The sequence below is a fragment of the Penicillium oxalicum genome, chromosome VI (assembly GCF_001723175.1).
Source record: "Penicillium oxalicum strain HP7-1 chromosome VI, whole genome shotgun sequence".
Classification (NCBI taxonomy): Eukaryota; Fungi; Ascomycota; class Eurotiomycetes; order Eurotiales; family Aspergillaceae; genus Penicillium; species Penicillium oxalicum.
Window position 1 is genome coordinate 2,015,532 of NC_064655.1, and position 20,582 is coordinate 2,036,113.

The window sequence follows — 20,582 nt, forward strand, 5'->3', positions numbered from 1 at the left end:
TGATGATGCCGACGAAAGACCTGTCAACGGGCAGAGTCTTAACCTCATTCTGCCGGGAGTCAGGTCGAGGCCGCACCTGCAGCAAGGAGATCACCCGGTCATTCGCGGCAAAAAGAATTCGCCCTCTATCGGACCGTCATTGAGAAGAGAGGGGTCGCATCAATACCCATCGTACTTCTGACTGAATTTAATACGCATCCTGGGAGCTCCGACTGCTTTGAGTGCCTGTCATTCAAGGTGATCCAGATAGAAGTATGCATATACAATTGTACATACATTCAACCTTGTACTGTACAATACGTTGTACGTGACCGTCAATTCCTCGGCCGTGTCGATCAGGAATCCGTTCTATTAGCCGTCTCGTTTGATCGCCATCATGGTCTCCGCCTTGCATCTCCATCCATCTCTCCCTCTGCAGCAGACGTCTTCCTCTGTAGAACCGCAACGACGCACCATCGCTGGCGATTCTCCGGGCTCTCGCCCTCCCGCTCAGAAACCCACTCCCGGCGAATCTCTCCTCCGTGCTCGTCCCTCGAGACCAGATCCTTCTCAAAGATCCGCTCAATCTCAAACCCATTCGCCAAGGCAGTCTCAAAGAAACCTGCCACAATAGCTCGGCCGGTGTGGAACCCCGCCACGCACCAGACTTTACCTCCCAGAGCCAAGAACCAGTCCATCGTCCGGACGAGATTCTCATGCTGCGCACGCATCCAATAGCAGTCTGCAGCGACGATCCGAGTGAATTTCCCCTTGTACGATTCCGAGAAGGTGTCGGCCATGTTACCCCATTCGTGCGGCTGAATTAACACGGTTGTCTGCGGCGGGGGGGTTCGCTGTAGCACATTCCGGTTCACATTGAAGTCGATCGCGCCGGTGAACGCGGGCGAAGCAGGATGATCCGTCACAGCGACGAGCGAGGCGTTCGCAAGGGCACAGACGAGGGAAGGTAGCGCGGCGCCTATATCGGAGAATCACCTTCAGTCAGCGAGGATTCCGAGTAGACAGTGATGACCAATCCAAAAAGAAAACCACGGTCGAGTAAGCAAGTCAGCTAGGGAGGGCCACTTACCGGCACCGAGTTCCATCACCGTCTCTCCCTTCACAGACCACATCTCCCGAGCCTCAGTTTTTATCGCCCCTTCGTCAGCAGTCATTGGACGATCTGCAGTCTCAACCCCATCTGCCACGACCATGCCTGCGCTCCACAGAAAATGCGCAAACAGCTGTCTCCCCTCTTCGGTCTGATTGCGCCCAGACTTCTCCTCATTCCCCCTGAGTCCGGCCGCAACCTCCTCCGACCTCTTCTCCGACTGACCGGGATAAGACGGGATCATGATCTCCAGCTCGCCATATCGCGGGGACGAGTAGAGGAGATATTGGCCGGGATCTCCGTGAAATGAAGGCGCGTCATCGGGGAAAAGATGCGGCAGAAAGGTGCTAAATAGATCTTCGGTCGACTCTTCTACATCCGAGTTATTCAGCTCATCGTCTTGGAAGTTGGGTGCTGGGACCGCCGCTGTAGTGACCGGCCTTGTGACATTGCGGCGGGGAGCTGGCCGCAAGCGCGAATGTAGCATGATCAAATTTGCCCCGCGTTCCCCTCACGAAGTAGTGATTTTGGCTGGTTCGATGAGCGTATAGTACTCTGGTTGCTTGAAATGTCTGGGCTTTCGAGCAGACACCTATGGGCCGCTGCAGCTACCACAATACAGATTGAAATTGGTATCTGATACGGAATCGAAGGCGTGGAATTGGCTCGACTAGCAAAAAAAAAAATAAACACGGCGTCAGAGATGTGGGGTCGGTGATGGCATCAAGGTAACTACGATCCAAAAAGGAAGTTTGTCTTGTTTGGGGGGGTTGAGGCGCACGACACGGCCCTCGTACATTACAGTACTCGTTCCGCTTTCGTTCCCTTCGGAAAAATTGTTCAGAATACGAACATCGCACTATGCTCTAGCGGGAGTGCCCATTCCGGTACATACAGTATAAGTCATAATTATAATACATGTCTTATGTACTTAATAGACAGCGTACACGCCGATCAAATATACGGGAGTCACTAATCAATGGACTCTGAATACTATGGTTGCAAACATACATGTACACTACAATGGAGAATGGATAGTAGAGCAATTAGTTGCTACATACATCTACCCAGCACAGTCGATATAGAATCAGATGATCTCCCAGACTCAGCCAGTTGATCCGAATCGTGCATACAGGCATTGATCTGCCCGTTATCACGTCTCGGAAATAGATAGAGCCCAGTGCAACCGGCAGATGTACATGTCGTACAGTTTGCATCTGTGTATTCGCATAGTGACCCTAAAGACTTGATGAGTCAATGGTTCTTCAGTAGGTAGTACAGGTACTACTGGCTGACTAGCAAACAGGTACAGGGCCACTTGTGGATATGTTGGCATGGAGAGGGAACCGCGGGATTACTCCCTCACGAGTCTTCGTATTCAGGAATTACCAAGGTACTCACTGGGTCGGGAATAGATCTTTACTTCATTCTCACCTGATGAATACCATAGTAAATCCTTTGAGGCTTTATTTTTCAATCCAAAGGGCTGGTCAAGTCAGCTATCAGGTATGCAACCTAGGCGTCGCCTGTTTGACTGGCTTCGATGTGGAAGAATGGAACGAGCCCCTTTATCTCGATTGTGTAAAATATATGAGAAAATGGCGTCCATTTTCACCGAAAATTGTACATCCGTTGCTACGTGCTATCATCATTCAAATGGTGGTTTCAGTGATGTCCGTTCCATCTAAAGTATAATATGGATCTGCCAAAGTGGTAACGTAATCCGGAAACGAAGAACGAGGGTGTACCGCAGAGCTGACACCCGATGTCGGACAACCTGAAGCATTCAGTTCGTTGCCCCCGACCCATCTGGCGAGAAACTCGGTGCCTGTCCCCGAAATCAGAATTTTCATCAAAGGGAGGATTAAGTTCTTTAGAGACACAGCCGTACGTAAAGACATCTAGAACCCATAGCCAGCCTCGTATGGATACCACTGTAGCCAGTCTGCCGGTAGTAGGTCCCTTTTACAATCATTATTGAAATATGAAGGATATCACTATGTACGGGCCTACCTATGGACTAGGCTTAAACGGCTTAATTAACCAAAGCCTACTGCACCTTAGTACCCACTCCTTCATCATGATCGTCCACTCGCAGTGACAATATACGAGGAATGAGATGAGCTCTGATTCGTGCCCTGATCTAACAGGTCCAGTGGCCCGAAAAGGGGAGAGAGGCCAGAGACCATGCCAAGTACAGTACAATAAGTTCGATTTTCTATGATTTTAATTCAGGATTTGGAGATAAATAAATCAATCTTGGTATTCAACCGTGGCGGTTGTACTTCCGATGTTGTACCATGTAATGTGAGGAGTTAGGGCACGAGCCGGGTGAGCCGAAAGGAAGCCTTCCTGGCTGCTGGGACCAAAGACTTCAAACGGGCGGTTGTACATAATGGATCCGCCTCCAGCTCTCCACGGTTGGGAGTGGAGCGGAATAAAGTAACGGATGAATATTCACGGAGATTTGGCTCGAAGTAAAAGCCAAGACTACATTGCAAACTTTGAAGCTGGGATGCTGTCATGCACGGGCGATGCCAATAAGGGTCTCGGCCAAGGGTGTCAGGATTGAATATCCCCATGAGATTGACGGGCACATACGAAATACGGATGAGGGGGGTCCTGTGCTATGTAATTTGCAAACCGAGTGATCTCTGGCTGATCTAACTGAAGAACACAACCCCATTGGAGAGAGGCCTCCTTGTGATTCCACGAGAGTGCCCGCTACTCGGCTTGAAGGTACACAGAGCAGAGTGTAGACATACAGGATTGCAAGTCCAATACATGCGTAGCTGGAGTTGGACATGTGTACTCGCCATGTTTATGACCCTGGGTCATGGCATTTGATGCTACTCACCTGCGCCCGTATTTACTGGAATGCCAAAAAGCCTCGTCGGCAAATTTACAGCATTTGGGAGTGGATGGTCCAACCACCGAGCGGGAATTGCCGAGAAGGTCCTTTTCATGACAGGGATCGGGTCTGACAAGTGGAGTCGTTCACAGCAGCGTCCCTACCTACAGGTACCTATGTACCATGCAGCCACATTTTGATCCCTGGAAGGATTCAGCCTGTCAGCAGTAATGGGTCAGTTGGTTAGGTACAATTACTGGTGCGTTAGGTTTGTTCCTTGGGCCGACCGTTACCTATGTATCTCACCGTACCAAGTCTCATGATTCAGGAGTTACGAGTCATGCAGCATGTTGATCTACCCAGAGACGCCAAGGTTGATTCATGATCAGCTTTGAAAATTTGGACGGATAGGATTGGCTCCTTTATTCCTCCATACACCTGCTTCGTCTGATTGTTATAGAGGGAAAATCAATGATGTCTCAAACGGCGTTTCCATCACTGTAAATGCGTCGAAAAGGGGGCGCCTTATGGTGTAATTTCCTACTCGTAGGGAATGGAATATATGCACAGTATGTATTGTGTAGTATCTCATCCACAAAGGATACCAAAGTGGGGGGTTCAACGATCGACTTGAGTCTTCACAGCCACGGATAGTTGTCTTGGCTCTTACACGAATGGAAGGGCGCGTCACTTCAGTCTACGAATGGCCGATGAGACGTTCTTGTCCAAGCCTGGGCCCGTGATATCAGACAGAAAATGCCAGACAGAGGTCGGGTCGGCGTTAATACCGTTGACACGGCAGATTCTTGGCTCGAGATCAGGGCATATTTGACCGACAGTTCATAGCAACTAAGATGGAAATACAAGGTTTCAGTCGAGGCCACAGAGAATTTGGCATGCAGTTCGGAATCCAAGCTATTGGATGCTACTTGCTGTACTCACTGACTTTAGCGCACAAGGTCTTAGGTTATAGTATATTGTAGCTAGAGACATCACAAATGAGGGCCATCTAATTCCACCTCTACCTCCAATCCACCAGAGTAGGTACAGATAGTATTTGTACAAACTGACAAAGACAAGCCGCGGAGGAGTAGCTCCACTGTGGATCGCAGTACCAGTGCCACAATATAGCCTCAGAATGGAATAGCTTGATTTCTAATGATTAAATAGCAGACTAGACGGCTCTTTGCTATAGGCATTAGCCAGTGGCCACCAACTAGTGGCCACATTCCTCGATCAGATCTCCAGCGACTAGAAGCCTCGAACGTTTCGAAGCAAACCTAGGTCAAATCAATCTCCCCGATCCCGGTCGGCATTGCGTTGATTGCCCAGTGCTCCTGTGTCTTGTGATTCGGGATCCAGACTATAGTATGGTCCCGATGTACAGTGTATGGATGTGTCCAATGTAGTTATATACAAGTAGTGCATAAGTGGGTTCTACATCCGCATTGGCATCGGTGTTGATGTGGTACTAGACACTAATAGTACGAAGTACTTCCATTTACAGAGTTGTCTCACGCGGGTCCATCACACAAACTTGATTGCCCTCTACAATACTTCTCCTTTCAACTTTTATTCCATGGATATTCCGTATGTGAAAATCCCTTGATTGACCAGTCCCTACGCAAGTTACTATTTCCAAATGAACATGTCCCAGAATCGTCTGTGAAATGAACACCAAGACACATTCATCCTGTCCAAGGCAAAAGTGTGTGCACTCGAGCGCCGATTCGTTCATTTTGTTTTTACCGATATAGCCTGTTTGTCCGAGTCAAGGGGGGGGGGGTGGCCACGAACGTCATCCTTTCACATCTGCAGTAAATGACCTCGTTCTAGTCCCACTAGAGCCCTTTGATTACTCCAACTTGTTAATTGGATCCGCAGATAAAGTTTACCAGAGACAAAAGGTTTGACAGGGGTTTGAAATGAGATTTTCAAAGGACTGACATCGACGCTCCCTTGCCCGACGTCGGCGCGCACCAGAGAATTGGACCTCGACGGGAGGACGGTACATACGTACTGTAATAAAACACTCCATCGTACTGTATCAGCCATACCGAGCGTTCATGAAAGTTCCTCCTTTGCCTTGTCAGCGCACCGACCCATGAGCACAAACATTTGAGCTTCTGGAGGGATAAAATGCCACCCATTTTGGAGAGTAAAAACCCGACGAGAACTTCTGAAGAGAACCATTCAGAGTTCTTCTTGACACGTGGATCCCCTGAGCTCCACCCCTTTTCCCCGGTGTTGTAGACTGGGCTGGGACTGCAACTTTTGTGCTCCAGCAGTCCGTACCGGGGGGGGGGAAATGTGGATTAAGTCATTAAGTCGGTCTCTTCGTAATTCCCGACAAATTTCCATGTCATTCACACTCATGATCATTCAGCCCCAAACCCCCTTCACTCCCTTCGGACCACCGAGAAGAAATGGATAAATATACTTCCCTGCAATAGCAAGAAGTCTTAGAGCTCAGGGTAAATCCTTCCAGAAGAACAGGTTGTAGATCATGTGTCTCAGATGCTGATGATCATCTATAGCCTGTGCTTCTTGGCACTGCAATAGCCCACCTGTGGCACGATGCGCTAGTCAAGGGTCATGACGCTCTGCGGATCCCACGCGGACACTGAACGCCTGAACAGTGACGCTGGATACAAGACCAAGACAGGCTAGCACCTGTAGTGTACTAGAATAGGCAATATCTCCGTTTTCCAGATCTCCGTCCCGTCTCCCGATTGCATCTCTTCGTTCCTTTCCCCCTCCTCCTCCCCCATTCCCTGGCGCAGCTTCTGGCCCCGGTCCCGGAAAGCCGGGAGAGAAAAGATGGAGGAAACAGTTGGTCAGTGGTCGGTGATCCACACAGACTAATGCGGCCATCCTTGATTCAGTAGGTCTCAAGAGAGTCAAATGGGGATTAGCTCTGATTAGGATGTTCGGGCGTGAGACCGAGTTGGGGGTGTTTTTTTTTTTTTTTGGCAAACTACCGTACACCAAAAGGATACTGTACTGACGCTTCTGATTAACAGACAAAAATTTGGCAGGGACGAACCTTTTGTCTGACGATGTGCGTGTCATGTGCAGATCCGGGTACTTTGTCGGCACAAGGACTCTTGGCTTGAGACCAGGGCGTTCGAGAGCACTGTATGTACATACTTCTCTAGGATGCACGACAGGATATTCACATGAATCAGCAGTAGCTACTCGAAGCTTTTAGCTAGTAGCTTCAGTCTATGGTCTTCGTTATTCATGTTGCTGTGTGGTGAACGGGAAGTGGCCTTAAAGTGGTTACCATAGACTATATAATATTTCCTCCCTTTTCTCAAGGGGACGAGGTACGTAGATCGGCAGTCATACCTTATAAGTCTAAGTGACCGGCATTTCTGTAGGCTAGTGACCATGGGTATAGCCTAGTTACGGTCTGACCCAAGCCGGACGGTACTAGTTTCATGCTTCTCAGGAATTTTCGTCTTGGGTAGCAACCCCTTTGGGCCTCGTACTGAGTACAATAAGTTGCTTGGCCTATAGATCGATACGTCAAATCATGCATTGTTCTGATTGTGTCGTCATACATGCTGCAGACCAGGGGGCTCGAGCCTGTACCGCCGTCTTTGCTCGGAGTTCGAAGACACCTATCAACTTCCATCCTTTGACCTGTCTGGAAATTCAACAAGAAACATCAAAAGACAGGACCATTAAGGTTTTGACCATCTTGCCGCAAAAAGTACGCCGTACCAACACGGTTGAACCAGGAAGGGTCATTAACAGAATCCCTCCACTACAACGCAGAAGCACATTTATTTATGTCAAAGGATCTACTGAAACTTGAAATGTCTGACCAAAGCCGAGTCGAATTCCGGCCCCGGATGGCGATCCTGACTGATACAGACACTATTTATGTGCATTACCAAATCAGGCACCAGAAGAAGCAGGGGAGGGTAGACATGCAACCATTTAAAAGTAGTAGAAGAAGGAAGAGAGGACGAGGAGGAAGATGAGCAACCCACAGAGTCACAAAGGGGACGGAAGACGCAACGCCACGTGCTAAGACCATTTGGACACGCAAGACGGACTTCAACCTTTTTGTTCTCCCCATGGCGTCTTGAGATTTGCGCAACGCACCCTTGCAAGAGACATTTAGCTGCATAAAGTGGCGCTATCCCGCCACTGATACGAACTCGAATCTGCCGATGCCGGCTTTTGCGGTCTCAGAGTTTCCGTGTGCCCTATTCTATGCGTGCTCTGGAAGAGCAATATGAAATCATGGCCGAGCGACAGGGTTGGGTATAATGGGTGCTTGGTTATCCTGAAATTTTTTTTTCTTTTGGATGTTTCGGTGAAGTATGTCTCTTTTCATGGTTTTCATGGTATTTTTCTTTCTTAAAAAAAAGAGAAAAGAGAGAAAGAGAAAAGAGAAAAACGCCCCCCCCCCCAAAAGACCGTTGATAAGCTCTTGTGGGAATCAACCCATGATCGACCTGTGGTGAAGTGTATGCTAGCGTGTCGATGAAAGCAAAACTCACCGGTAAGCCAAGAACGATTGGTAGGACAGGAAGTTTATGGAGGCAAAAGATCCGCATCGCATGGCGGGATTCGCTCTCCCATCAAGTTCTCCTCGGATCCGGAGAAGGATTCCTGGCGTTCGCCCCCACGTTGACACTGGAGATCCAATCTGCCGGTATATGAGATATTGACTGTATCTTATTCAGCAGGGGGAGAGAGGTAGCCTGCCTTTACGGCACACCGTGCAAGAATGACCCATTTCGAAACGGTGGAATACAACAAGATATTTGAATGTAGAACACAGTGAAGAGCGAGAGACTATCTCTTCATCCCAAAGGCCTGAAGGCACATATTTCTAGCTCATTTGCAATAACCTCGAAAGCTGGTATTCCAACGCTTGCGGCACTCCTCCAACTAAGCTTATATTAAGGGGCAAGGGCCCAAGCCGATCATGAGGTCCATTATTTGTTGATTTATGTCTAAAGAAATAAGCAAGAATAGCCCGGAGTCTGCTTCCTTGGGCTCCGAGCAATTATTATGACAAGGAACGGTGCAAACTTACACACATCCAGTCCACTGCTGATGTTTGCACATTGCCATCTTCCGCTTACTATGGATCTTGTTTCAGTTTCAACCGCTCGGGTATTTTCTCATGCCCAGGAATGATAACCCACGTATCAAGGCCAAGGTAATCGAGTGATCATTGATCACATCCTACAATCACAATGACAATGACAATGCGCATATATGCAATGGTCTTAAATCCTAGTCCAAGGCTGAGTCATTGAGCTCTAGTCGTGGTCAACTTGGCAAGTGTCTTCTTCTAACTGTCACCCCCTGTGCCACTTTTTAACCTTTCCGTTGGCGCCGGAGAGTCGGAGGGCGCGCACTCAATTCGGAAACTTGAACTGGGCCGGCGCACGTCGTGGGAAATCAACGCCTGTTATGGGCTTACAGTGGGGTATGTATTTCTTCTTTCCTTACTCAATCATATGATTTTCATTCGAGTGGATCTACAGGTATACATACCCGGCAGTTGAAAATATTTGCTTCGGGGGGGGGGTGGCTGAGTGGATTAATATTCTGGTTTTTTCTCTCGCTTTTTTTTCCCTCTTCACTCATGTTTTGGGCTGGCTACCTAGGTACAATAGCAGAAAATGAGGAGAGACTGGAGCCCAGTCAAGACCGCACTCGGACGCTGGATGAACCGACACCGGGCGTTAGGTAGATAAATTGCATCCCATAATCTACTTTTACGTCTGTTCTCAGTAGTACACATGATCGATAGAGCCCGCGCGAACAAAAGAAGGAAACATTGGGATACTATATCTGCCTGGCCGAGAAGAACAGACGATTTTTAATGACCGGGACTTGAGTATTCGCCAACAATTACTTAGTACGGATAGCTTGACACTTTCTAGCGTCTTCTTCCTACTGCTCAGAAATGATTTACTATTCGGAGGACCCACGAGGGGTTTTCGCTGTCTCCCTGCCTGTCCGCATGTGACAGCTGCAAAGAATTATGTGCCATGAAGTGGATGCTACAGGCAGAGAAGTGTCCCGATAGTGGAGGTCATCCAGAGATTCCATCGTCCACGGTCTCCGTTTTTTTTTTCTTTTTTTCCCTCTCTTATTCGCTCAAGTAGGAAAGCCGATCACTACGCTGTCGATCTGGATAGGACTTCTTACGGATAGATCAGTCAGCCACAGGTGTGTCCCTTGGCTCCACTAGGTGCAGGGTATGTGGTAAGCCACTTTTCTGTACTACGAGGCACTGGTACCTAATCAAACTAGGACCGGAAAGGACGTTGAGCGCCATCGGAGCTGGATATTCCTGGTCGATGCAGATGCAGTTACAAGGTGACCCAGCAATCTCGGACCACTGGGAATCGTCTCTGATTGGCACTTAGACAAATGCGCAGGAAACAGCGGCGCTTAACTATGTCTCAAGAGAAGCAACAAATCAGGCTCATGTGGAAAGGCTTTCCCTACGATGAAGGATACTCAATGTAATTGCAGACTCGGTCCGATAGAAATTGGTGGCAAAAGTTACAAGACAAATAGTGTCAACGACCCTTCGTGTTACAAGATCCTTTGTCTCTTGCATCGATGTGGGCTACACATGAAGAGGAAAAGATAAATCTTGGCCAATTTTAAAAGGCAAAATATGAGGCATTCGTGGACGAGGTTGTTCTAGTAGCAGCAAGCAACTTATCGGCACATTCGCCAGCTCCCCAACAGTAAGTTATAAGAGTTGAAGAGTTAATGCGATATCGCTCTTTCGGGGCGTGAAGTTGAGGAGGATGAGCGAGCTAGGTCTTTTTTGATGCCACTGGCACCGGTTCTAAAGTACAGCACATGACTGCAAATCGCAGAGAACACTTCATGGTTGAGCTGGGCCAGGCTGATCAGTCTCAATACCCGCAGAAAACTTGCGAAGAACGAGATCCCGACTCGGGCTTTTTGCGGTCTTGATGAAGCAGATGATCACTTCATAGATGTTAGCGGATACGGTTTGATTTAGAAATGTAGGGTCAAACACTGAACTGGCATCGGCCTTGCTGAGCAAGGAGGCATAATGACCTGAAGGTGACGAGGTTTTCCTTGCAACAATTACAAAAGTATGATGATGATGTTTCAGCAACTGGATAGAAGAGAATATAAAAGAGTTGTCTGCCTCACTCAAGACGCACTTGTTAATATTGAGTAGTACCAGGGCATGCCCAGACCATGCAAAATTCGCCGCGTAGATTCTCAATTGTGATTCGCATAGCAGCTTCAATTGATGCAAGTGATGGAGCTCAGACTGAGCTTTGGCATAGCATCTGCGTCTCGAGCACACAGACTGTATTTTGATGGCATATTCCAGGTTATGTTGTGTCTCTATTCTTCTTTTTTTTTCCTCTTCTTCTTTTCAAGGAAGCTACAGTGGGTCGTAAAGTCATTAATCGCCCGAGTCCAAAGCCTCAAGCACGGAACGCTGCAATGGCGAGGCAGCGCCCATGTTCTCATGAGAACCTCGTCTTCCAAACATACGGCTCAAGAAACATGACGAACCTTTTTTTTTTTTTTTTTTTTTTTTTGCGAAACCGCGGCGGTCCCAGTTGTCGGCAGTGCTAGAGTTTTGAGCTCGCGCTCGATCATTGCTTGCGCGCCGACTGCAGCTCTTCAAGCACCATTTTCATGCCCTCGACAACAGTCCCCCATTCAATCTCGTGCACCCGCTTCTCAAAGACCTCCACGTCCTCATCCTGTCCCTTCACGAAGGGGATCTCACGGACGAGAACCGGTTGTCCCATGTCCACCTCAGAAATCACGTTGTGGATCATGACGCCAGTCTTGTCGATTTTGCCCTCCATCCAGGCGGCGTGGGCGCGTTCAATCGCATTCTGCAGAAAAAGGCACGCAATTGGTTTAGTATGAACAGGACGCGTCACAGAGACGATCTAAATTATCCAAGGAAGCCTTGAGAACATCTTTTCTTTTTTGGAGGGGAAACTCACCACCCCATTGAATGCCCCTGGGAGAGCAGGATGCAAATTGATGATGCGCACATTGGCCTTTTCCAGCGGCGACAGGAATTGCGGCGATAGAATGTGCATGAACCCCAGACATACGACCAGCTCTGGCTGATCGGCCAAGATCAAACGTGCTAGTTCGGCATCGTATTCCTCTCGTGCGGCTTGGACTCCCTCCGGTGTGGCTGGGTGTGCTTTTTTGTACTTGACAAGATTGTGGTATTCGGTCGGAATCGAGGCTTTCCGAGCGCGCTCGAGGCCGTAAGCGTCTTTGCGGTTGGAAAGAACGCGGATGATCTGGGCGTTCAGTTCACCGGCGTGAACCCTGTCGATTACGGCTTGGAGATTGGTACCGCTACCAGAGATGAGGATTGTCGTGCGGACTGGAGAGGACATTGTGAAATGCTGGTGTGTTGCGAGAGTGTAGAGCAGCTGGTTCAAGTGCTTTTTTTTTCTTCGGGACTGGTGGGGGAGAGCAATTGCGGGGAGATTCATCGGAAGGGATGGAGTAGTCCAAGCATCCTTCACAGGAGCTTACGGACCTTGGACAGCTTATTGGAGGCTCATCGGCACTCGCATACCATTAGATACAAAGACTACATAATCAAGTCTCTCGGGCATTATCCTTCAACATGTGTGACTACTAATCTGGTTTGCCCCGACAGTGCATACTACCAGGAACCATACCGAATGTCACGTGCTACTACTAACTCCGGCAGCGGAGACGCGATCAAGTATGGCAGTAAGAGGGGGAAAAATGGAGACTTAGAGTGCCAGAGGCTCGGAGACGAGAGGCGGATTCTTTTTGTGGTTGCTATTTTTGGGAATGTCGTCCATTGATCGCACCTGCCATTGTCTAGTATGTATGAAAGTCGGAAGGAGGAGACATCCCAACTGTGAATTGTTCGATGACCACATGTGAGAACCGGCGGTTCCACCGCAACTGTGACAGTAAGATGCAATTTATGCCCAAGTAATGCTATGTCTCCGGAACGCAACCCAGTCAAAAAAAAGGAAGGAGGATTGAACACGCAAGAATGTCCGTAGCCCGCGTACCAAATAAAATAGGGGCAAAAAAAAGAGGACAGACAAGAGAAATCGCCGTGGGGATATCCAAGGAAAAGAGTCACGATGGCTCTGGACACATGCTAGAAAGCTAATGATCAAGTACAAATGACGAGGGGGGAGGGGGAGCTGATTGGGGTCGAAAAAACTTTGTCCAAAGAATGAGCAAGTGTACGCATATGTCAACATGCCTCTCTAAGATGATCTTTCATCTCAGATGGCGGTACCTTCTGCAGGAGTTGGAGTGGGCTGTGCTGGTGCTGGTGACGGGTCCTCGTGGGTGGTTTCCTTGACGCCTTGACCCCGACAGAGTGGGCACGAGTTTCGACCGGTGGTCAACCACTGGAAAGGGGCATCAAGGTCAGCATGAAGAAAAATAAAGTAATCGTCTCGAATGAATGGAATAGCAGGGAAGCGAGGGAAAACTAACCTGGTCAATGCAGTCTTTGTGGAACATGTGCTTGCATTTAGCCAATTTCCGAACTTCCTCGGCGACTTCGTAGTCACTCAAGCAGATAAGACAACGCTCGCCTTCCTGGATGTGGATGGTGCCCGCACCATCATCTGATTCGGCAACCAAGGATCCAGAGTACTCAACAAGACGGAAGAGCCCACCGGCCGAGTTGACGTCGTCCTGAGAAGCGACGGGGGGTTTCGCAGGACCCAGAAGCGAGGAGAGCAGAATCATGTCTTCGTAAGTGGGGTTGTCGGTGAAGAGGCTCGGAGTGGTCAGCGCCGGGTGATTCTCGGAGAGATTTGTGCCCACGACGTAGATCAACCAGCTTCGACCTCCACTGGGAGGAGGCTGGTCAGGCTCCACCACTCCATTTCGACGAATGGATCCAGACCCAAACGCCCGATGGCGAGCAAATTCGGAATCGCTTCGTCGTCGCTGGCGGGCAGTGCCAGGTGGATGAAGCTCTTCCAAAGGCTCGGCAGTGGGTTGCAGGGGTCGGTCTTCGTGAACGTGGGGCAGGTCAGTGGGAGGGAGAGCCGACGCTGAGGAGGGCCGACGACTTGGGGTGGAAGTCCCCGAGGAGATAGCTGACCGGCCTGGCTCGGCAGGTGTTGATGGCGGCGGCTGCGGCCCGGGAGGACTGTCGGCAAGAACCGATGGCGGAAAGGCAACAGGCCGAAGAGGTCCTGCATCTGACATCCTTCGCGGGAAGTTTTGGCCGGGTTGACGGAGACTGCCGTGGTTCAGACCAGTAGGTCCCGTGGGATGAGCCGCATGTAATCCTGGTCGCATATCTGGCCGATGAAGAGAGCTACCTGGGTGACCGTCGGGGCGGCCGTTGGGTAGAATGTTGGGGGGCAGGAATGGTAATCCTAGCAAGGCATCTAAACCTGCACCACCCGGGGCTGGAGGACCTTGTTCTCCATGGCCTCCATGGCCGGAAGGAACAGACCGGACACCCACGACCACGAGAGTAACCGTCCGGGCCTCGGCGCCTCCTGGTGGACCGTCGATGGACATTCTCTCGGAGCGAGGGCGAGCGTCCTCTGAATCGGTTGCACTCTGCTCTTCCGTTGATCCAGTGGGCAGGGGGGAGTCAGAATTGGCAAACCGGAAGACGCGCAAGAAATTGACGGGTGCCGGAGGAGCTTCAGGGTCAGGCTGGTTCGCACCATCCCCAGACGGCGATGAAGGCGCCGGGGGGGTAGTCACATTTTGCAGACTCTGGATGAAATTTTCCAAAGAGCCTTCGACACCGTCGTTTCCCAACGCTTGGATATTGGGCAATGCAGGCCCCGTCGTTCCGGACAACTGGGCGGCGATGGCTGCCGCCGCGAGTTGAAGGACGCGAGACAGGGGAGTCTGCTCCTCCCGGCGCATGGCTCGAGCGGCTCGAGCCCTGAGGAGACCGGGAAGCGTGCGGGATCCTATGAGAGCCGGAGTTGCGTTGGCAGAGAGCGGCCTATCAGGCTGTACGCCTGGCTCAACCGAGTCCAACTCAGGCAGTGGCTCGCCAAAGTCAAGACGAGTATCCATGGCACTGGAAAGGCTGTCTGTGAAAGACACCGGTCTGGACAGATGCGCAGTGTTCTCACGAATGGCGGGATCATCTGTAGTGGATTGCCCGAACATGTGAGATATCGGACTTGAGAAGGAGTGGCGCATACGCTGGAGTCGAGCGCGGCGCCAGGACGCACGATTGGACTCGGGTAGGCGATCCGCCGAAGCGTCCAGCAATGAGGGATTTGCAACGCTGTCGGTGTTGCCTGAAGGATCAGTCCGCTGAGGAATGAAGTAAGGCTCACGAGTGTTGCGCCGACGCAAGACCCCTCTGGAGCCAAGAGCGCTGAACGGACTGAAGCGACCGCTGCTGTGAGCATTGTCCGACCGTGGCGGGGTCCTCGAGACTAGTCCATGTCTGTGAGCATGACCCTCCGCGGGCGTTTCCTCTTGGCTGTTGAGCAGACCACGAATGACTGAGTCTGGGAGGATTCTCGACCCCAAACGGGACATGGTGGATTGTCTCCTGGCAGCCATTCTGGCAAGCGCGGCTGAACGGCGATCTCGCGAGCCGGGCTCATTTTCGGAGCTCTCTTCCTCCTCGATACTTCGCATTTGATGATAGTAGCCTCCCGGATATCGCGTAGGCTGTTGCGAAGGTTGCTGTCCGTCATGCAGCTCATCAGGTGGTCCATTTTGACCACTCGATGTGTCCGAGTCCATCCCAATCAGCCGTCCCGCCTCACCAGTCTGCTCAATATTTTGCCTGGAGTTCATCTCGGCATCCCTCAGTCCAGACTCGTGATCTCCCGAGAATGGCGCTTGGTCTGAATAGCCAGTATTTGAAGAGTTTCGAGGTGTAGAAGCCGACTGTCCCATAGTAGCAGAACACAGTAGAGAATATAGCACAAAGAGAGCGTTACGGGCTGTGCTCTGCCATAAGAAAGCTCGGGATGACTCGCCGGCAGTGACTGTGTCAGTTGAAGCCCCCCCTCTTTGGTGTAAGCTGAGCTCAGTGGACTTATTTGAAGTCGAGCGAGATAGACTTGACTACCCTGCGCGGCCAACCCGTGGCCTGATCACAGTCCCGTAGTGTGCCTCCTCGGTCGAAGGCTGCGTGGGCGGAGGCTCGGAGATCGCCAAGGCAACAAGGCCCTACCGAGACGCGGACGTGAAGTGGATAGAGATGAAAATGCACGTATGTGGGAAGCCGAAAGTCCCGCTCACTGTACTGTGCCCGGCAGGTTCGCAGATTGGGTCGACAATCGTCCGGCACAACCCACACTCGGGAGTGTCGGTGCAGCACAACGTGCACGCTGCGGTATGAGAGGATCAAGATGAGGCGGGCTGCCCCTTGACGAAACGTATCGGCAGATTTTCGTGGCGAGGAAGGTGGGACGAAACAGGACGTCAGGTTCGCACGTCAACAAAGGCATGCAGGGGGGTGGTTCGAGAGTTGCGGGAGGCAAGTACTATGGTCAACTGGGACGCGGCAGGAAGAAGACCAGCGATGTGTGAGCGGCGAGCGATAACAGATGACGATAACACAGTGGGGCTTTTCCTCAAGAGGCTTGCGGGCCTGTGGTACCATTCCATCAGCCGTGAATCTTGTGTTCCTTCATCTTCTCTGAAGAATCCAGACTCTACTGTCAATCTCGGCCTGAGCTCCAACGCTAAATACGTATCCCTTCGTCCGGCTGTGCAATTGGTTCACTGGGCCATCGCGCAAAATCTTTGCCCCCCCCCCCCCCCCCCCGTGTCCTTTTCCTCTCCCCAGTCTCGCAGGCTTGCTCACGGCCACTCACACCACGCTTTGCACTTCGTGCCTCCCACGGTTCTAAGAGGTGCCCCGTATGGGAGGGGCGCCTTGCTAATTTTATGGCACCTGCCTTGTCGGCATCTTTCTTTTCTCTGCCCCTGCCATCTTGGCTCCAGCCAACGAGTACTCGAGTCGCGCAATATGACCGCCGAAAACGCAAGAAGAGTAACGACTGGACCGACGAGGAGGTTGATGGCGCATATACAACGGATGCCACTTCAGCGGGAGAATCTGCTGTTGCTGGACCAGCGCTAGTTTTGACACCGAATGAATCACACCAATATCGGGTCGCTGGCCTCACTTTCGACCAAGAGTTGCCCGGAGGAAACTTCCCTCATGGGCCACCCAGGAATGAACAATCCCCAGGAGAGTCGAAGAAATTGCTGAGCCATCATCTGCGAAACCTGTCGACGCTGCGCGATCCCGTATATCCTCCTCAATCTGCAGCCCATCAAGGCACCATCCGGCTTCAGCATCTATCGGTTTTAACCGCTATTTTGCACAAGTGCCTCCTTCAAAGGGACTATGTTCGAGCTGGCCGAGCGTGGGGCTTGATTCTTCGAGAAGAGTTTCATGGCTTTTCAGTGGATGTTCGCAGTGAGGGCCGATGGGGGGTGGGAGCGGAGATTTTGTTGCGCCGGGGTCAACAAGAGATGTCGCAGCCAGCGTCAGATGCTCGGGATGATGCATCTTCAACGAAGGAACGAGCGGTGCTCTCCTTCACACGGAAAGGCTTTGAGGAAGCTAAAGAATATTATGAGCGGTTAATTCTAAATCATCCTTATTCAAAAAGTGCTCCTCATGCCGTATCTGCGTTGACCTTCTATCCTGCAATGTTTGGATTGTGGATCTACGTGGTCCAAGAAGAGAGTCAGGTGGCGAGAAGGAATTTGGCCACTGAATCAGAAGACTCGTCGGATGAGCTGTCCGGCGATGACATGTCATCAGTTGACCTTGAACGTCGGCCTTCGAGCGTAAAAGCCACGCTCGTTGCCGATATACGAAAGCGGGAGCTCGAGGAAGCGCAAAGGATTGCAACGCGCATGGACATGCTTCTCGGGACTCCGCCATATTCTGACTCTGCAGAATTGCTCGAGCTGCGGGGTATGGTGTCGCTCTGGATAGCCGATTTACTTGTCTCGTCTCTTGAGGCTTTGCCAGAGACTTCACACCATGACGATTCAGAAATGATGCTCACAGACCATCTGCCGACCGACCTCGGAGCACGTCGTAGATATCGACTTGCTTTGGAGCGCAAGGAAAAGGAGAGGAGAAAAGCAGACGCCTTTTTGGAAAAATCCCAGAAGCGTGCACGAGGAGTGGCGTATAATTTGGAACATTTGCATCTCGAGGAAGATTTGCATTCTGATTAATGACTTGATGATCGAGATATCCAGCTATGCTTGAGCATACTTCAGAGAAAGTCTAGTCTCTGAACATGTACCGTCCCAAATCACGAGCACTTATATACCCGGGTTTGATTCATCCTGATGTATTATACAAAATCTTCTCATCCTCGTTGTACATTGTAAATTAGGTTCTAGCACCATTCTAGGCATAGCTTTATGAACTCTAGCAGCCGCAAACCGCCAGACTGTCCAGCTCATAGTGGACCCACAGCCTCATTCGCATCTAGTGTGCATAGCGACTCCAATTCTGTCTCGACAAGGAAATCACTTCTCTTATTTAGACCGTTCTTATCACTTTTGCTGCTTTGTCTTGCGTTGAAGCACAAGCGAACGCACGAATGAGAGCTTCACGTGACTACGTGACCTTCTCGCGTCGGGCCTCGGATCCAACACGAAAGTTCCTGTCAACTTGACGACCATATTCCTGGTGAAAGTCTGATCGCCAAGGATCACCTCTGGGCGGATTTGATTATTTGCCTGGTATGGGGGTTGGTGACTTTGTCCACTCCAGGGAAGCTGGCCAGCCTCGTACGGTGGGCACTTTGCCCCCGTCTCAACGCCAACTGCGGGCTGAACAGGCGAAAGTGGAGGTACCCAAAGACTACTTCAATGAACCTACAGCGAATGGAAACGGTTTCGGACGGGGCTTCCAGGCTTCTCCAGTGCCTTCGGACTTTTCTCGTGATCTCACAACGAAAGGACCTCCCCCTGATTCCAGGGGAGGTCGCCGGGACGCGTTCGATACTGATGTTGAGGCAATCGACGATTCAACGATTGCCGAAACCAGTGTGTTTGAGCACGATGATCGTCACTCGCAAGCTGCGTTAGCAAACAATATTGATGTGGGCAGCACATCACCACGGCCTTCATATCTGCCACGGCCGACGCACCGTCAAGGCAGGTCGTCTTTCTTTGGGGGCCTAGGCGACAAGGTCATGAAAAAGGCTGGCTTTGACACCACTGACGACGGTGAAGACACAGCCAGTCAACTGACTTCATCGATCGGAGGCGACGATGAGATGACGGAGGTGATCGAAGAGCAACCGAGTCCAGCGCCGCCCCAGGAACCAATACCGGCCCATGAATCGAGAGATTCAAAGGGATGGTACTTGTCTCAGAAGAACCGCTCGGTAGAAGAGCCCCTGAGCAAGCGCCTGGAGCAGTTCTGGTCTGCAAGTAAGAGACCAGCGCAAGTGTCGAGCCCCGTTGAGCCTGAAGCTCGTCAGACGATGCAGGCAAATCACGTTGCTGATGCTCAGCCTCGCAAGCTGGGCCACTTGCTCCCACCTCCCGGTGCGAGAAAGATCACTCTTCCGCACAATATCTCAGGAACTCCGAGAACACGATTCAGTCCTCCAAAGCCTTCGCTTTTGGAACAGCTTGATATTTCGCCCACTCGACGCAACTCGGAACGTCATGACTCCGAACCACCGCCTCAAGCTGGGCGCATGACGAGCATGGCATCCACATTCCGCACGCTAGATCCAAGTGAAAACGATATCCATCACCAACCTGGAGAAGACGAGACGATTCGCATTGATAGCAGACGACACAGTCCACATTCAGCTCATGACTTTGAATTGACCAATCTTTCAGACTTGGTCAATTCCGACTTGGATCGAGAAGATGAGGAAATGACCCATATTCCATATCTGAATCACCACACCTCCACCAGTCGTGGTCGCCGAAACACGGTCATCAAAACGAAGAAACGTCAACTTGAGGCAGATTATCCCCCGCAGATCCTATACCAAAAATCCTTCTCCGACCTCCAAGCTGAACCGTTCGATAAAGCTCCCACCCCCATACCCTCCCCTCCCGCCAAATCACCTTCACTTCCTGCCGGTGCGGGCTCTCTCTCAAACGGTCATTCGCCGGACGAGGCACTGTTCCAGCTACTTCGACTCACCGATCAAGAGCGCCAGGCATACCTGAACCAGCTCTCAGTCGACGAATGGGAGGATTGTGGGGACCAGCTCATTGACCGGTTCAGCCACCTTCTCATCGAGATGAGAAAGCTTCGTCGCGCGCGGCGACAAACAGCTGCAGTTTTTGAAGCGGAGATCAGGCGCCGCCATGACCTTGTCGAGGCGCAAGATTCGGAGCTATCGAGCAAATTGAATGAAATGAGGACTGGAGGCGCCGAAGTCTTACGGGGTCGAGGCACCTGAATTCCAGATATTCGATACCAATTGGGCTAGTGTACGCAATTGGCTTGCGTTTTTACGCCGGTTGTTCTGGTTTTACATCATTGATACATTGCCCTCTGCTCTTATTCTCGTCTTTCTCCTGGCGCGGGGATGCCTGCTTCTTATAATACCCTTTTTGCTGGCCTATAAGTTTTCGAGGGTGGGGGGGGAGATAACCAATCCGGCT

At 50.9% G+C, this 20,582-nt stretch overlaps 6 protein-coding genes across 6 annotated transcripts; 2 read left to right on the forward strand and 4 right to left on the reverse strand.

Annotated features, from left to right (window-relative positions):
* Positions 1 to 374: 374 nt before the first annotated feature.
* POX_f07988 (uncharacterized protein) lies at positions 375 to 1,577 on the reverse strand (the record flags this gene model as incomplete). The annotated part of the gene is made up of 2 exons (XM_050116773.1): positions 375 to 958; positions 1,070 to 1,577. 2 exons carry the CDS (start codon positions 1,575 to 1,577, stop codon positions 375 to 377), a joined length of 1,092 nt encoding a protein of 363 aa, XP_049966912.1.
* A 5,380-nt stretch (positions 1,578 to 6,957) lies between these two features.
* On the reverse strand, positions 6,958 to 7,089 carry POX_f07989 (uncharacterized protein; the record flags this gene model as incomplete). The annotated part of the gene is made up of 1 exon (XM_050116774.1): positions 6,958 to 7,089. One exon carries the CDS (start codon positions 7,087 to 7,089, stop codon positions 6,958 to 6,960), a length of 132 nt encoding a protein of 43 aa, XP_049966913.1.
* A 4,489-nt stretch (positions 7,090 to 11,578) lies between these two features.
* On the reverse strand, positions 11,579 to 12,352 carry POX_f07990 (Phosphoribosylglycinamide formyltransferase; the record flags this gene model as incomplete). Its single annotated transcript, XM_050116775.1, has 2 exons — positions 11,579 to 11,827; positions 11,942 to 12,352. 2 exons carry the CDS (start codon positions 12,350 to 12,352, stop codon positions 11,579 to 11,581), a joined length of 660 nt encoding a protein of 219 aa, XP_049966914.1.
* An 882-nt stretch (positions 12,353 to 13,234) lies between these two features.
* Positions 13,235 to 15,857, reverse strand: POX_f07991 (uncharacterized protein; the record flags this gene model as incomplete). The annotated part of the gene is made up of 2 exons (XM_050116776.1): positions 13,235 to 13,363; positions 13,452 to 15,857. The coding sequence occupies 2 exons, from the start codon at positions 15,855 to 15,857 to the stop codon at positions 13,235 to 13,237; spliced, it is 2,535 nt and encodes an 844-aa protein (XP_049966915.1).
* Positions 15,858 to 16,856: 999 nt separating this feature from the next.
* Positions 16,857 to 18,170, forward strand: POX_f07992 (uncharacterized protein; the record flags this gene model as incomplete). The annotated part of the gene is made up of 1 exon (XM_050116777.1): positions 16,857 to 18,170. One exon carries the CDS (start codon positions 16,857 to 16,859, stop codon positions 18,168 to 18,170), a length of 1,314 nt encoding a protein of 437 aa, XP_049966916.1.
* A 518-nt stretch (positions 18,171 to 18,688) lies between these two features.
* Positions 18,689 to 20,377, forward strand: POX_f07993 (uncharacterized protein; the record flags this gene model as incomplete). The annotated part of the gene is made up of 1 exon (XM_050116778.1): positions 18,689 to 20,377. The coding sequence occupies one exon, from the start codon at positions 18,689 to 18,691 to the stop codon at positions 20,375 to 20,377; it is 1,689 nt and encodes a 562-aa protein (XP_049966917.1).
* Positions 20,378 to 20,582: the final 205 nt, after the last annotated feature.